The sequence below is a fragment of the Aspergillus japonicus genome, assembly GCF_003184785.1.
Source record: "Aspergillus japonicus CBS 114.51 unplaced genomic scaffold BO86scaffold_27, whole genome shotgun sequence".
In the NCBI taxonomy this organism is placed as follows: Eukaryota; Fungi; Ascomycota; class Eurotiomycetes; order Eurotiales; family Aspergillaceae; genus Aspergillus; species Aspergillus japonicus.
The window spans coordinates 332,535-348,261 of record NW_020291664.1 but is presented as its reverse complement, the minus strand read 5'-3'; the positions used below and the strand labels follow the sequence as shown (position 1 = coordinate 348,261).

Genomic DNA, 15,727 nt, shown 5'->3' with positions numbered 1-15,727 from the left:
GATGAGGAAAGAATTGATATCAGGATACTTGAATGACGGCGGTGTGCGTGATTGTAGATACGTGACTGTTCTATTTCTATCTGGTATGAACAACAGCGAGTCTTGGGTGCTCTCTAATGATCAAGGAAGTTCCGTTCCTGGTTGACCACCCAGGGACAACTGCACATACACACTTGGGGTCAGCCAAACAGGTCCATCTTCCTTACACACAATCTACCGCTCAGATCGAAGCGGCACCTCCGTCGCAGGCACCACCGTCTCGAACCCGCCGCGCAGCTCCTCTCCTCCCACCCCGCAGATCCCACTCAGATCGACCTCCTCCCCCCACGGCAGAGCATCCACGTCCACCTCCCACCCCAACAGGCACCGCAGCACCACCCCAGCCCCGGCCTTGCTCATGACCTCATTCATCTCCTTACACCGTTCGTCACAGACACACTCCAAGCACCCCTGCGGCGTGAGACACTGGCAGGTCTCGATGCGCTTCACCGCCCGGCGCAGCAACACGTCCACAAACTCGAAGGCCTTGCTCGCGATGCCGGACCCGCACGGCCCGCCCTTCGCATCATAGAAGGTCAGCCGCGCGGGACGCTGTCGCGCGGGGGGCTGGAGAATTTTCTTGACCTTCGACTCCAGCTGCTTCCTCGTCTGGCCCTCGTGCGGTTGACCTTCTTCCGCGGCTAGGCGCAGGCCCCGGCCGAGCTCCTTCTTCGCGACTTTGCATTCGGTGCGGACGTCCCCCGGGGAAGAAATCACAAAGGTCGGGAGCAGCGAGAGGATGGCGTGTTCGGCGGCGTGGATGGCGGCCGCGATGTTGAGGTTGTGTGAGCGGAGGATGTCCAGCGCCCGCTTGGGGATGTCCAGCCACATCCCCTTGGTGTAGATGTCGATCGGGGGGTTGTCGACCGTGACGGCGTCCAGGATGCGACCGCGCTTGTCGACCTTGAAGAACCCGTAGACGACGGCGTGGATCCGGATTGAACCAAAGAAGGCGCGACTCGGCGGGTCGGGCGACTCTGATGCACCTTTGGTTCTGGCGGCGGCGGCGGCCGAGGCGGTGATGGAGAACGGCGTCTGGTTGATGAACCGGATAGAATCGGTTTCGATGGGATCGATATCGGTATAATCACGCTGCATCGTATTCCAGTCCACGTGGACCCGGATGACGCGCGCGAAATGGCGATCGGGGTGGAATTCCTGGACGAGGTACGTTTGACCTTGATGGAGGAAGATGCCTCCTTCGTAGATGGTAAAAAAAGCGCGCGACGCTTCCACCTCTTCGAGCACCACGTTACGCGAGTTAGTGGTGTCGATGATAGCGAAGTGCTGGTCTTCAGTGTCCCGGATGGAAACAGTGCGGGATGGCTGAGGTCGAAAGCGCTCGTGGCAGTGATAGTAGCCCAGAGCATCGCGGGTGAGGCGAGTCGCGGCGAATTCGGCAAGCTGTGGTCCAAAGTAAGTGCTGTCTTCGTCGGGTCGGATGGGCATCTCGAAAGCGGCACATTGAATGTGGCCCTCAAGAACCAGTTCGTTGGCTAGGTCGACTTGAAGTTCGCAATTGGGCTTGGTGAACAGTTCCTCGGGGTTGCGCATATAGTGCTGGTCGGTAGGATAGCGGTCGCCAACAAGAACCGAGAGCGAATCCTTGTTACGTCGACCTGCGCGGCCGCTCTGCTGGCGAAGATTCGAGATCGAGTAGGGGAACCCCAGAGTGATGACGGCGTCGAGGGACCCAATGTCGACTCCTAGCTCGAGGGCATTGGTGGCCACAATGCCCATCAATCGGCCCTCGAACATGTCCTTTTCAATTACACGTCGGTCTTGCGGGCTGTAGCCACCGCGATAGCCCATGATGAGCTTCGCAACCTCGGCGCGCCCGAGGTGTTGGCATTCCGCCCGCACAGCTTGTAAGAGAACCTCACACATCTTGCGGATCCGACAGAACGCAATAACCCGTGCGCCGCGTAAAATGAGCTGGCAGAACAGACGTGCCGTTTCGGCGACACTGTCCCCGCGGCCGGATGTTGGGTCGTTAGGATCTTTGAATGGCGTATTCCAGCACATAAATTCCTTGCGTCCCGATGGAGAGCCATCGAAGTCGATCAGTTTCACATCTTCGACTCCAAAAATGGCCTTCATGTGCGCTTCCGGATTGGCTACTGTGGCCGAGCAGGAGATGAATCGCACCTGACGGTTACCTACAGCGGCGCAAATGCGGCGTAGGCGACGCATGATGAATGCGACATGGGATCCGAATAGTCCATTATACACGTGCAGCTCATCGACTACAACGAACTTGAGATTTTTCAGAAACGTACGCCAGGAGCTTTCTTGGGGCAGAATGGTGATGTGTAGCATATCGGGATTCGTGAAAATGATCCGCGCCTCATCTCGAATGTGATTCCGTGCGGCCATAGGTGTATCTCCGTCGTATGTCTCAACGATGGTGTCCTGAAGACCGTCCAAGAATTGAAGCAGCTCCTGCATACTGCGTCTCTGGTCCTGTGCCAAGGCCTTGGTGGGAAATATGTACATCCCGCGGCTGGCAGGATCTCTCTCCAGCTCATGCAACATGGGCACCTGATAGATCAAGGATTTTCCTGAGCTAGTGGAAGTAGAGACAATAACATTGTGACCATCGTATAGGTGATTGATGGCCTCTGCCTGGTGGGAAAATAGCTGAGTAATGCCCTTGGTATTGTACAATGCATTGACCAGATTCTGAGAGAGCTGAAAATTGAGTTCGGCATATATGGAAGCCTGGGCTTCAAACACTCGATGTCCCTCGGGAACAATCTGTGCCGTATACCAATCCATCTGCCGGATCTCGTCCACGATTTCCGACATGGATTTCCGGACCTTCGGGATCTGAGGTGGCGCTTTGACGGATGTCAAGGCCGTCAACTCATCATCGTCCGGAGGGATTGGAATGTACGCATCCTTTTCCGATTCCAGTAGCATAACAGGGTCGATTTTATCGTCTTCGCAGCGGATCAGAAACTCGTCGATCGCGTCGCTGAACTTCTTGTTGCGTTTCTCGATCAGGCCTAGCATCTGCTTTTGACTGAAGACCGGCATTTTGAGGTCCTCGTCCTTCATTTTACGTCTCGGCTTCGTCGGCTCTCCAGTTTTTGGATCTCTCACCTCCCGCCTGAGATCCTGATCCACAAGCTCGAACAACAGGGTCCTGGTCGGAACACCGTCCGTCTCAGGGAGCATATCCCTACCATATCCCAGTTGTTTGACCTCTCGCTCCCCCGTGGTCATAAGCTCAAGTTTGGCGTCGTCGACATATTCGAAGCGAACTGCTCGCGGCACGAGCACCCTAACACGAGCAATGTCCTCCACTGTCAACTCTTGGCCTTGCAACTGAGCTTGAACGGCTTGTTTGATGTTGCTGAACGTGGTCGCAAAGTGCTTTCGCGTGCAGCAGAAGGTGTAGACGAGGTTCAAGGCGCGGTGGGTGCGCGATAGCTGCTTGAACGCGTCGGGCCACGGGGTGGATGGGGTCCGCTTGGGGGGTGCAGCGGCTCGTTTTCGCTTTTTACCCGGCTGTGTCGATGCAGATTCATCTGGGGTAGCAGGTTCGGCTGATTCTGGCTTGGGAGTCGAACGATCATCTTTGCGACCCTTCTTGCCTGACTGCTGCGCTGGAGGTATGGTCGCGGTGGCGGCTTCGGTGGCCTCGGCTGGTTTAAGCTCCTCATGGGATCTTTTTCCGCCCGTTTCGGTGGAGGGACGATCCACTAGAACTCTGGGACGGGCCATACCCGTCACTCATGGTGGAAACAAAAAGGCCAGTGCTGCGAGCGGATATTGGGTGTTGGCACCTACAGCAGCAAGCAGTGCAGCAGACGGGTTGACGGTTAATTCAAGGTGGAGGTTACTTATTTGTTGTCGGTCTAGCGTGGAAATCTCGGGGGGTCTGGGCCCGGAGCCGGATTTATGTATCTCCTTGGGCACTTTCGGTGATGACCAATCCGCGGGCTCAGCTGTAAGTTAGTGGTTTCAGGAAACTCATGCATGTCTCAAAACAGCACGTTTCTCGACGGCCAGGACCTTGAATATACACAGTCTCCGTACTGTGCTCTCAGACGTGCGTGGCTGGTGGTTTTATTTCAAATGCAATGCAAAAGTAAAGTACTCCGTGGACCGGTAAGCTGACATGGATGAGTTTTGTACTCCTAACTTGCCCTACACCTTGCGTGATGCATTGTGACTGACGTAGGCAAATGGACATGTCGCCTGCCAACGGCAGATGCTCCTTTTGGAAAGGTTATTGAGTTTTATTGTGACGATCAGGAACCAGCCACGGCAAGGCGAACCGATGGGGACTTTTTCGATAGTGGATCTTCCCGATTCCTTTTTTTAGGCAGGCGTCGAGTAACACCAAATGAGTTGCAGAGCTGACGTAGCGGGTTTGTTGGTTTGGTCTACTTTTGAGCGTCCGATTACCTTTATAACGTTTTGATTGTTATTATCAGCATGAGATGAGGCTCCAAGACAAACATGCCCTAGTCAATATTGCAGTCCCAAGAATTGCAATAACGTTCAACATTTCTCGACCTCGTTTATTTGATGAACAACAAGTGGGGCCAGTCATTTCGGATCAACATTGTTACCGCCGGCATCAGAACCTGCAGCGTCAGGCACCCATTCACTCAAACCACACTAAACCTGCACTAGAGCTGCACTAGTGGTACTGTAATCTGAGGGCTCTTTTTTGTGGCTGCGCGGGCGGGAGGTGCAGTGCAAAGCAGTGCTGTGCTGTGCTGTGCCCACTGGGCTGGCCATCCACCACCAGCATCTCCACCTTCAAAGTCAGTCACTTTAGTCTAGTCGCTTGGTCGGTGGTAGGCTGGTGTGCTTCTCTTTCTCACTCAACTTCCCCCCCCCCCCTCCTTTGTTTCTTGACTACCTGCCACCCCATTCCTCCATCTTCCTGTTTGTGTTGTCACTGCAAGCCTGCTGCATGGCTTTCATCGTTCTTCCGTGATCTTCACCTACCTACCTGGAGTCGGCTGGGTGTTTTGTTTACTGCCTCGGGTCCCTCTGCAGGGACTCCTAGCTTGCACTGGCCCCGAGCCCGCCCGCGTGTTGTTGCAAGTTTCATGCCCAAGCACTAATTAAACCCCAACGTGTGCCCCGTCCCTCTCTAATCGTCATCGACTACCTTCGTTTGCTATTGCTCGCGCTCGCTGTAAACCGATCTCTCGTGTGCGACATCAGTTCGATCGTACCGTACCGTTGACTCCTATTCCCATCCGAACTCAATTCGCTCTGGACCTTCGTTCCCCTTTTCGGCCCCTCGGCCTGGTGCGACACCACAATCACACACAACATCGCAGCGCAACCAATACACAGTCATAGCATTGGCTTCCCACTCATTGAGCCATGGCATCTCCTTCGCTTTCCGAGCTGGAGCAGCGCAATCGCCTGCCCACTCTGTTTGAAGTTCTCAGTCGGCGAACGCTCGCTCCCGTCGATCTTTTTTCCTTCTACATTTACATGCGCGACCAGCAGCGATCGGTGGATTACCTAGACTTCTGGTATGTAATGGCTTAGAATAATGTGTGACTCGCGCGCAGGACAGTCGCTGATTGAATGCTTGCGCCAGGCTGGATGTCTCACAGCATATGTCCCTCTGCCGCCACTATGTTCGTGAGCTGCGCCGATCCGTTCTCGTCGCGACGCCTGATCTGGAAAAGGCCGACAGCAAAGGCTCTTCCGCTGCCTTAGACAACATCGAGCACCTCAACGATATCCCTCTGGTCGAAGCGGGACCCTCGGGGTCGCGCCATGCCCTCTACGAATTAGAAGACCGCGACGCAAACCAACGACTGTCGGCGTTCCTCCGCTCGGACGGCCATATATCGGGACATTCGCCGCAGAGCAGCTTGGGATCACAGAACGCTGCCCGCATGGCGTCGAACGAGCAGCCCCCGCAAGATAGCTCCGGGACTCGAAACGACTCGCCGTCGCCCGGGCACACTGTGGCACGGGCGGATATCCGCGCAAGCGCAGAGAAGATTCTGTACACATACCTGCTTCCCGGGGCCGAGAGAGAAATCGTTCTCCCGGAGGAGATGGTGACGACGATTATCGATCATGTCGAAGACCACGGCCGGGATGACCCCGAGGTGTTCGACCCGGCTAAGGACTATGTCTTCCAGGCGATGGAACGCGATGCATTCCCCGGGTTCCTGCAGGCCAAGGCGCTGGGAAACCTAGTACCTTTGTCCATCATCGCCCGTCTTGCGTTTGCGCTGATCAGCTTCGGTGGAGGTTTCTGGGGTGCCTTTTACGTCGTCCTTCGCGACAAGCCCCGACATATACGCTGCTGGGTAAGTCAATCACTGCCGCTCCGGGACTTGCGACCTTTGCTGACTTGCGCCACAGCTGATATTGCCCTTTGCCGTTGCGTCTTACTTCCTCGTTTCGTACCAGTACAAACTGGACCCGGTCATGGCGTTCTTGGGCTACAGCGAATACACATTTATGACCTGGTCCCCGATCCGCGAACCATACGTGCGGAAGCTCCTGAACAAGCGCGCCACGGCGACGGCTCTGATCGCCTTCTTCGTGGCCACCGCGCTGAGCATTCTCTTCATCTTCGTCCCCGGCACCATGCTCTAGATGACGCAACCTCTTTTGTGTGTGCCAGACCTGCCTTTTGACCTCGACGTAATGCAGCGCCATCTCCTGTTCATATATCCTGTCCCGTGTTACCCTTTTGTTCCTTCGATTCTAGTAATTTTCATCTTAGCAGATACCATACCCTGATCCTGACTGATACTAATCTCAATCGATAATCCGGATATACTTCTATTGACAAGCTTCTGTAAATCGTGCGCAAAACATGTGCATCTATGGCTGTAGAGTTGTTGTTACGTAGCCGGCAGAACCGACTACCCATCCGTAGCTAAGTAAGACAGCCTGAGATCGCATGCTTGCCTATATTGGAGACGCTGCGGAACGTGGATCCCAGATTTGTTCCGGAGGCTGCTGCTCGATCGCTAACCAACAATGATTCGATGAGAGATCATCTAATATGTGGATGCTTACTATGAAGCCGCTTGAAGCAGCGGACTTATACATGACGATTGGGTTTACCGATCAATCCCCAACCGTGGCTCTACTTTGCCACAATCCCAGATGACATCATGACTTCATAACCAAGCACAAGGGTAAAGGTCCAGTATAAAACGCCTACTCTTCTCGAACCTCTCCGTTAGCCACATATCTCATAATAGCGAAAACACCACATCCAATATGACATCACTCCCCAAGGGTTCCACGTCGACCAGCAAATTCGACAAAAAGGGCGAGAAGGACAATTCCGAGAATCCGTTCACCCAAGGCCCGACGAGGCGCGGCGGTATGATCTCTCTGCTTGCAGTCTATCACCGATGACTGATGATGCAATCCAAAGTCCCAGATGCAGGCGGCGCGGCCTTGTCGGATGATCTCGACTTCCCTCACAAGGATTACCACGATCACCACGATAGTTCAGGGAAGTACGACGAGGACGACGATGAGAACCTCTCCCAGGACCTGGAGGATGCAATCCCTGCCAATCCATCGTAAATGGGATGCATGGTGGCAGCGGAGGGAGCAACAGAGGTGGAGTGAGCAATGATAGGACTATGTACATATATGAAGGGTTCTGTTCCAACCAACTTATCTCTATTGAACCACGACTGCTAGACGAGTGTCAGATTTAAGCCAGCCTACACTTCCCAAAGCAATAGAGCACACAGTCTCCAGATCTCAAGGAGTTTCAGAGATCGAGCTTTCTGATCCTGGGCAAGGTGAGATGTACATACAGCACTGATGGTTCTGAGAAGTCCAGCACTTGGAAATAGGACCATGCTGCCCCGATACGCCGACGAACACCATCTTCTGTCTCAACGAGCATACGCCCAAGCTGGAAACGTTCGGGAAGAATATAACGCAGTGCTTCTCCGTCTCAAGGCAGAATCAAAGCAAAGGTCTTCATCCTTTTGTCCAAGCCTCTGTCTATTCATGTCGTCCATGAAGCGAGTAGCTATACTTCTAAAACTCGGGGTTCTGTGGCCGAACTGGGTTAAATCGCTCCATGTGAACGAGCAATGGATGGCCCGGTCCACAAATTGCCAAATTCGACGTCAAGCCCATCGTTCTGGTATTCCTGGTGCTTGTGGCTCAGCTTCGGGTTATACAGAGATGGTCCCGGGAGGAGATTCCTGATACGTATCGAAAGGAAAGCGCGCCCCCACATCTTGTGCGTACATGATCAGCGCACCTCAACCCAGCCCTATTCCAAATAGCGGGTTGCTGGTGTTGCCATTTTTCTTCGTAGTTCCCAAGCAACTACTACTGGGTATTCCGTACCGAGGCGACACAGGCTGAAAAGGCAGTAGGGGACACACTGGTTGGTCATGTTGAGAATTGATGACGAGTTTGTGGGGTTTATATGGTTTGTATGGTTTGTATGGTTTGCATCGGATCGCGCGCGCGTGTGGACGGAGAGTTCCATTACTTCTCCGTTCCCGGCGTGTTTACTCGCTCCTCTCCCTCTCTCCTCCACCATCGCAGTCGTGGAAACTCGGATTATACCTTACGCTGTCTTTCTCATCTGTCGGAATCGCGACTCTCTTTGTGTCTTTGACACTCACGAGTATCTATTGGACTCATTCTTCGTGCCTTCTTCATGGGTGGACAAGCTCTCATGTGTTTCCTGTTGGGTCTCTGGCCTTCTCCCCTCTTCGCCGTTCGAGGCAACCTCGTACAGATCTTACCCCCTGTTACGCTCTCCAGCTCGCTGGGGAGTCTAACCCTAATGTAACCCCGTCGGTTCGGTGCCAACGGCTTCTGCCGGCGGCAAGTTTCACGGTCATGCACGGCGGTTTGAGCCCACTAGTTGACTCGCATCGCTTTCGGGGGATCGAGGAGGCGAAAGGTTCCCGATGCTCAGAGCGCCATCCTCCGCGGGTGCGCATAAAGACGGTTTACCATGCAGTTCCCGCCGCAGGGCACGCGTCGGTCTACCAATGCTGAGTGTAACGTGCTGATCAACCCCGGACAGTCTTCACTTGTTGCCGTGGTACTAAGCTGATGATTCGAGAGAGAAGGCAGGTGGAGCATGCCGGGCATCTCTTTGGAGATGTCACTGGGAGCTCATAGTGGGCGCTGGTGCAAGGAACTTACAACTGTGAGCTTGATCATTGCATGTGCGAGCTGGTTTCCCCGAATACGAACAAACCGTGTGTCCTCGGACATACCGCTGCCTCACACACAGTCATCGAGTCTTTGGATTGATCCACTCGTCGGAAACCGGTTTAATCTCTGGAATGGCCCAGGTGCTTCACCGTTCCAGCCCGGATTAAACCGCAGCGAGGTCAATTGCAAATGGATGACTTCCTTATGGTCGATCGGATGATGCCATGAGGAAACCCCCCTTGGGCTTGTTCGTCGCTTTCCAGTCTCAAACCAGTCTCTGATCATGCATCATGTATCTTTCTCCGCCCCTAACTGGGGTTAAGCGGTTGGCCTCCTTGGTCGGCGTGACTCGGCTGTCCCGCGCATGCTCCCAATCCGAGGGTTGACTGGGGCCTTCGCTCCCTGCGTTCCACCTCTCGATCATCCCGGGTACGAGACCGGCTAGTGGACTCGTGGATCACGGCATGCAGCCACCTGATCTGCGCTTTCCTCGGAAAGGTCCCGATCGATCGTGTTAACCATCTCTTTGCATCGAGCGGGTGCAGATAGATCGATGGGCGCTGACTCGGCCATAGCTTCGGCTATGGTCCCTCCCCTTGGGGAGAAGGAAGCGGTTTTTATGGATGTTTTGTTTGTCCGTTTCTCCATGCCCTCCACTGGCAGCAGTGGGGAGGAATCAAAAACTAGTCCGCGGGGGTACTGTATCACACACAAGAGGTTGAGAGGCCGTTGATCTTGGGAGGCGACGTGGGGTCATGATCTGCGGATCGAAGGTTCGACGATGGGAGATAGTATGCTCGGTCGAAGGGGCTCGAGCCACGAAATCTGGGGTGATTCAAGACTGAAATCTCCACTGAGGGCGCGAGGTATATCTGGCCACCGACTGTGTCCATCACGCTGGTGCCGCCTGTCCTGACCGTCGCTTCGGCAATGCCGCTGCAAACGTTGCGTTGGTAGACTCTCGATCGGGGGATTGTGCAGCATTGCTCTCCTGCTGTCTCGGATCCGTACAGGAGGCTTGTTATGGGACCTCGAAAGGGGATCAAAGCTCAGTGCTTGTCTGTCTCGTTTCCTGTTGTTTCCGACGCTGTGGGGGGAGGTGTTGTGTGGGTCGCGGGGAGAGGACTGCGCTTTGGGTTGTAGTTGGCAACGCAGGAGTTGAACACGAGGGATGGTCCAGGGTGGTGGACCGCCGTTCCCTCACCGAGGGCCCGCGGTGAGGGAACGGCCCTTTTTTTTTTTATAAGTGCTCCAGATCCCTTGGTTGTGGCATAGCTGACTACGGTGGCAGGTTGTTTCGGCTGGGGGCTGGCTGGGGGCTCGACTCTGGCTTGCGGATATCGGACGTTGAAGAGAACGGTTGGAGCAGGGGCCTCGGTTTACTAGGATCAGGATCGCGAATGGTACCTTGGGCCTAGAACAAGAGATGAGCTATGCAATGCAGCCCGTTCAATCTTCAATCCAGTTCATGCTTAGAGTCCACCGTGTAACTACTGTATCCGTATTACCACTGATGAATCCCATTGGCGACAACAGCCTTTCATATAAAACGCCCTGTCATACCTATCAGTTACCCAACCTTAACCACGCTCCACAACTCGAACCCCATGAACCACCACCAAGAACCTCCACTCTCAACATCAATCGCCAAGAACGCATTCCTTATAAAGCTCTATACACATACACTTCTCCTAGAAAAAGAAAGACAAATTACCGTCCCATCCACCCCCCATCGACAGTAACCACCTCCCCGGAAACATAGGCACTCGCCGCGCTCGCCAAAAACACGACCACCCCCTTGAAATCCTCGGGCCTGCCCCACCGGCCCGCCGGGATGCGCGCCATGATCCCCGCGTTGCGGTTCGCATCATTGATGAGCGCGGTATTCATGTCCGTGGCGATGTACCCCGGCGCGATGGCATTCACATTGATCCCCTTCGCGGCCCACTCGTTCGACAGCGCCTTGGTCAGCTGCGCCACCCCGCCCTTGGACGCCGCGTAGGCCGGCACGGTGATCCCGCCCTGGAAGGTGAGCAGCGAGGCGACGTTGATGATGGCGCCGCGGCGGCCGGCGCTGGCGGTGAAGGCCTCGGCGGGGCGGTTCAACAAATAGGCGCCGAACTCTCGGCATAGCGTGAAGACGGAGGTGAGGTTGATGTTTATTACCTAGCCGTCGGCCGGTCAAAATTAGTATGGGGTTGGAGGGATGGAGGGTGGGGTCGGTTGGAGGATAGAGTGTTAAGGTTAGGATCGGGACAGCTGCATACCTCGTCCCAATCCTCGTCCGGGAACTGCTCGCTCGGATGCCGGCGCTGGATGCCGGCGCAGTTGAGCAGGATGTTGGGCGCGAAGCCCTGTGCGGTCAGCGCGGGGAGGATCTGTTTGAGGGCGTCGCGGGAGGAGAGCTCGGCGACGTGGATGTGGGCGTTGCGGTGCAGGCGGTGCGTGATTTCGTCGCGGGTCGTGGTGTTGGATTCGTCTCTCTATCCCCGATCCAGGAATTAGCATCAGAAAATATCCGGATGGAGATGAGGTTGGGGGGGGGGGGTTGTTGTTCTGGTAGGTTTGGTTTGGGGGGCACCACGCACCTGAATCAGAATGATATCGGCGCCCGCTTCAGCCAGAGCGTACGCCATGGACTGGCCGATGCCCCGCGTGCCGCCGGTGACAATGGCGGTGCTGCCTTCGAGGGAGAAGAGGGCGGGGATGGACATTGTGCTGTTGTTCGTGTGGTGGGTGTCGTTGTTGTTGTTTCCGTCAGATGTGTCGTATGTCTTGAAGATGATCCGTCAAGATCGTGGGGTCAAGTAGACTCGCGGCTCATGTAATCTCACCAATTGCAGCGATGTCAATGCCTGCTGATCTGCTCTTTCTCTCGCTGAGTGACTGAATGACTCACTACCTACATCCCACGAACGTGGGGGAGGAGCCCTTTAAAGCAACCAAGCACCCAACAAACACCCCTCATGGCAGTCATCGCAATGCGGGGCACCACAGCGGAGCTCCTCCAGATTGGGATGATGCAATTGCCGAGGGTCAGCCTCACACAGCAAAGTCAGAGGCCGACGCCCCGCAGCGTCTCCCCGGCTATTGAAGTTTCCGCTCGGTGCTTATCCGGTTGTTGTGTTTCGTATCAGTACCGTAATCCGTGACAGTGATACACATCAGCATCGTGCCATGAGTCTCTTGCACTACGAATTGTGAATTCATCTTCAAGAGGTGGTTAGCACATATTTATCCTTCATGAGATATTTATGTTGGATCTACACCTGTCGTCGTCCTACCCTATTCAATGCCTTGTCGAACACCCAAAGGTCTACTGACACCAGCTTACAAAGACTCCTTGGGAAGCTTGTTCCTCGGTACAGCTTCCAGTGCCTACTATTTATAGTTTATTCAGTCTGATAGCCACGCCTTAAAATATCAACCATTCCAGCAATCTTGCCCCATGGCAAGATCACCGAAACATAAATGTATAATCATAGATACAGAGAAGTAAACTCCCGTGGCTCTACGCCACAGGATAGTGTGTAGGTGGTATCCATTGCGCCAAGGTCGCCAGCTAAGTAGAAAATCAAAAGGATAGATGGTCTGGGGTCCCATAAAACGTTCGTCGAAAGGCAGGGGCATGCCGTTCATTTCACCTCATTTGCATCCGAGAAAGGGCTTTCCACGCGCGGTGGAATGTGCCGGCTGCTTCGGTTCGAGCGTGTCCCTTCTGGGGTCTCGAGGAGTGAGGAAGCCCGGGCGCTGGGTTCGGCCCGGGGGTGGTCTTGGAACGGGCTCTGGCTGACGGCAGGCGAATCTTCAATCACGGTGGCGGGACGCGACTGCGCGTCGGTCTTGGCCTCGGTAGCGTTCTCGCTACGGGCCTGGCTAGAACGCTTGGTAGTGTCTTCCTCGTCGGATGAACTGGCGTCAAATCCGGACGTCGGGACTGCGTCTGCTTGCTTGGTGCTAGTGGATCGAGACACGTTGGCACTGGAGCTCTCGGATTGTTCCTCGATGGTGTGGACCCCGGCGGGGCCATTGGTGGCTTCCTTCTTCTTTTTCGATGCGCCTCGAACCATGACTGGTTTGGCGGTCACCGTGCGGGCCACGATCGAGCTGTTGGTGGCGGCCGCGGAGAGGCCGGCTTTGGCAAGCTGGGCTTGAGTAATGGCCGGCACCGCAGGAGCATCGCCGTTGGCCCCGTTGATGTTGACCACGGCGGCACGCGTGCGCATAACTTGCTGAGCCGGCATCGGACTGACGATGGCGTTGTTGCGGTAGATGGTGGTGGCCACACTGCTGCGGAGACTAGGGGCGATGCTGCGGCGCTCGTTGGACATCTCCGACCAGGCCGAATCGCGAAGGTCACCCGGCATAAAGAAATGTTGGTCGGGGTGGGCACCAGGGAGCGGTGGAACCGGTGGCACCAGACTGCCGGGAGTCTCTGGAGGCGAGCGGTTGGTGACACCAGGGATGTAAGCGATTTGGATGACGTTCGAGGCGCGAGTAAGAACGGTAGAGGCGATCGAATTCGTGGACTTCCGTGACTGTCTCGTGTCGGCCGCCACGCTGGACTTTTCGGCTTCGGATGCTTCTTGTTGTTCCTTGCGCTTCTTTCTGATGAAGAACCACCATACCAAGAACGTCACTATGGCGATGAAGGCGATACCACCGACCACACCTCCTGCAATCGCACCGGCGTCGGTACCGCCGCCGCCGGAATTACTGGAGGAGCCCGAATCTCCGCTGGTCGGAGATTTGACGCATTTCGTGGTCGCGCACTGAGTGCAAGATTGACTGACCATGGTACAGGTGTAGCCATCGTCGCAGGTCGGGCAAGCGGGCGCTGAAGAGGAGCATTGTACGCAGCTTCGGAAGGCTAGGAGGGAACGGGAGTAGAGGACTAGCGAAGGCATATTAGCGATCGGGCGACACTGACACAAATCGTAGAGTGCCCACCGTTAGGAGTGGTCAAGTCGGAAGGATGGAACGACATGACGGGCGATGGAGTGTTGAGTTGTGGTGTGAGAGATGGTTGATGGGAGGGCGTCGGTCGGAAGGGTCGTAGAAAGCTGTGTTCTCAAAACAAAGAGGCTAGGGAGAAAGAGCGACGGAAAGGGCGAAAAAAGAGTGGCAGGCCGATCAACGGCGTAAAGAACGTGGGCTATTGACTTTGCGATAAAAAGAGTGTAATACTCGACAGACGTCAAGTCGTGAAAGTTGGATGCTAGGTCATACAAGGAAGAGAGCGCAAGAGAGCGAAGAAGATGATGAAGGAAGATGGAGAGATTCAGATGAGCGAATGAGTGTTGGCGGAAGAAGATTGGGTGGGAGATTGGCAGGCAACAACGCGCATAGCAGAATGCAAATCGAAGTGGAGCTCCCAGGCTTGGGGCAATGGGAGTGGGTAGGAATGCCTGCAAGTCACTGGGTAGACGACTCAGAGTGGACGATTCCACACCGGGGCATCCAGCTGTAACGTCCGGAGGAACCAGGCGTGGGTGTGTGGGTGGCTGCCAGGTACAGGACAGAGGGAGCCAGCGCAAGTGACAGGGGAAAGTCAGGGGAGAAACGGGAGAACCGTGGATGCAGGTGAGGAGGGAAGTAAGGTGGGAGAAAGGGAGAGAAAGAAGAAAAGAGGGAAGAGAGAGAGGAACCGGGTAAGATAATCAATCAATCAAGTAATCAATCAATATTTAATGAGAAGCAGAAGAATGGATAAATTAAAGCGACCGACAAGATGGGGGGGGAGGGTGAGAGAGAGAGAGTGAGTGTGAGGGAGATGGAGAGGGGGAGATGAGAGTAGTCCAAGAAGTCCAAGAAAGAGTGGAAGAGAGCGAGAACTGCAAGTACGGGTGGGAGAAGAGACTAAGCCTGAAAGAAGAGGATGGGTGGTGCGGGCGGGAATTGCGTTGGTTGGTGGAGGCTATGGATTGGGGGGGCTGAGTAGGACGTACATAGTAGACTGTAGTACAGTCAGTGACACCCACTGCAAGTCCACGGCAAGTCCACTGCAGTCTCCGCCTTATTCCTGCCGCCTTATCATGGAGAAGTCTCCAGTGGCTCCAGTGGCTCCAGTGGCTCCAGTTGATGGATGGAGCAGACGGAGACCATTCCGTGGACAAGAGAGCAATTCACGGCATACACGGCATACACTGCATACACTGCACACACTGCACACTGCATTCACTGCAGTATCACTACACCATACGGATACTCATCCAGGGAACTGCCAATCTGCAAGCTCCAATCTGCAATCGGTCACACCCCTGACACGGACCCAAAAATATCGAACCAAAGGATCTTCCTGCTCCCCTCGTTCCGTCCTCGCGTCTCAAGTGCAGGTCTCGACCGTCGCTCGGTCCCACGTTGCCTCCGTTGTCTTCCTTCGCCCGGAAATTAACACGGCTGGCCTCGAGACTAAGCACCCACCGGCGTTTTGCCTCTACTCAAACGGCATGGATCCTCTGGACCTCTCTATAAAATCAGTCGACTGACACTGCACTAGTGGAGAAGTCCCAGTAGTTTGATTGAT

General features: G+C 55.0%; 4 protein-coding genes across 4 annotated transcripts; 1 reads left to right on the top strand and 3 right to left on the bottom strand.

The window, feature by feature from the left end:
• Positions 1 to 63: 63 nt before the first annotated feature.
• BO86DRAFT_389631 (ATP-dependent 3'-5' DNA helicase) lies at positions 64 to 4,111 on the bottom strand. The gene has a single exon (XM_025672185.1). It carries the CDS (start codon positions 3,766 to 3,768, stop codon positions 214 to 216), a length of 3,555 nt encoding a protein of 1,184 aa, XP_025527311.1. The 5' UTR covers positions 3,769 to 4,111; the 3' UTR covers positions 64 to 213.
• A 935-nt stretch (positions 4,112 to 5,046) lies between these two features.
• On the top strand, positions 5,047 to 6,681 carry rgsB (putative RGS domain protein (Rax1)). The gene is made up of 3 exons (XM_025665856.1): positions 5,047 to 5,549; positions 5,618 to 6,344; positions 6,400 to 6,681. Exons 1-3 carry the CDS (start codon positions 5,395 to 5,397, stop codon positions 6,634 to 6,636), a joined length of 1,119 nt encoding a protein of 372 aa, XP_025527310.1. The 5' UTR covers positions 5,047 to 5,394; the 3' UTR covers positions 6,637 to 6,681.
• A 3,979-nt stretch (positions 6,682 to 10,660) lies between these two features.
• On the bottom strand, positions 10,661 to 12,162 carry BO86DRAFT_410243 (putative 2-deoxy-D-gluconate 3-dehydrogenase). The gene is made up of 3 exons (XM_025674487.1): positions 11,790 to 12,162; positions 11,469 to 11,684; positions 10,661 to 11,367 (listed from the first exon to the last, which is right to left on the bottom strand). The coding sequence occupies exons 1-3, from the start codon at positions 11,913 to 11,915 to the stop codon at positions 10,912 to 10,914; spliced, it is 798 nt and encodes a 265-aa protein (XP_025527309.1). The 5' UTR covers positions 11,916 to 12,162; the 3' UTR covers positions 10,661 to 10,911.
• A 674-nt stretch (positions 12,163 to 12,836) lies between these two features.
• BO86DRAFT_400108 (uncharacterized protein) lies at positions 12,837 to 14,188 on the bottom strand (the record flags this gene model as incomplete). Its single annotated transcript, XM_025673686.1, has 2 exons — positions 12,837 to 14,095; positions 14,152 to 14,188. 2 exons carry the CDS (start codon positions 14,186 to 14,188, stop codon positions 12,837 to 12,839), a joined length of 1,296 nt encoding a protein of 431 aa, XP_025527308.1.
• Between the last annotated feature and the right edge of the window lie 1,539 nt (positions 14,189 to 15,727).

Excerpts from the sequence above, each read along its gene's own strand:
- BO86DRAFT_410243 (XM_025674487.1), bottom strand. The coding sequence starts at position 11,915 with ATGTCCATCCCCGCCCTCTTCTCCCTCGAAGGCAGCACCGCCATTGTC. Across the intron at positions 11,685-11,789 it reads CCGATATCATTCTGATTCAG|AGAGACGAATCCAACACCAC; the intron begins GTGCGTGGTGCC and ends GATCGGGGATAG. Across the intron at positions 11,368-11,468 it reads CGGACGAGGATTGGGACGAG|GTAATAAACATCAACCTCAC; the intron begins GTATGCAGCTGT and ends GCCGACGGCTAG.
- BO86DRAFT_389631 (XM_025672185.1), bottom strand. The coding sequence starts at position 3,768 with ATGGCCCGTCCCAGAGTTCTAGTGGATCGTCCCTCCACCGAAACGGGC.
- rgsB (XM_025665856.1), top strand. The coding sequence starts at position 5,395 with ATGGCATCTCCTTCGCTTTCCGAGCTGGAGCAGCGCAATCGCCTGCCC. Across the intron at positions 5,550-5,617 it reads GTGGATTACCTAGACTTCTG|GCTGGATGTCTCACAGCATA; the intron begins GTATGTAATGGC and ends TGCTTGCGCCAG. Across the intron at positions 6,345-6,399 it reads CCCGACATATACGCTGCTGG|CTGATATTGCCCTTTGCCGT; the intron begins GTAAGTCAATCA and ends CTTGCGCCACAG.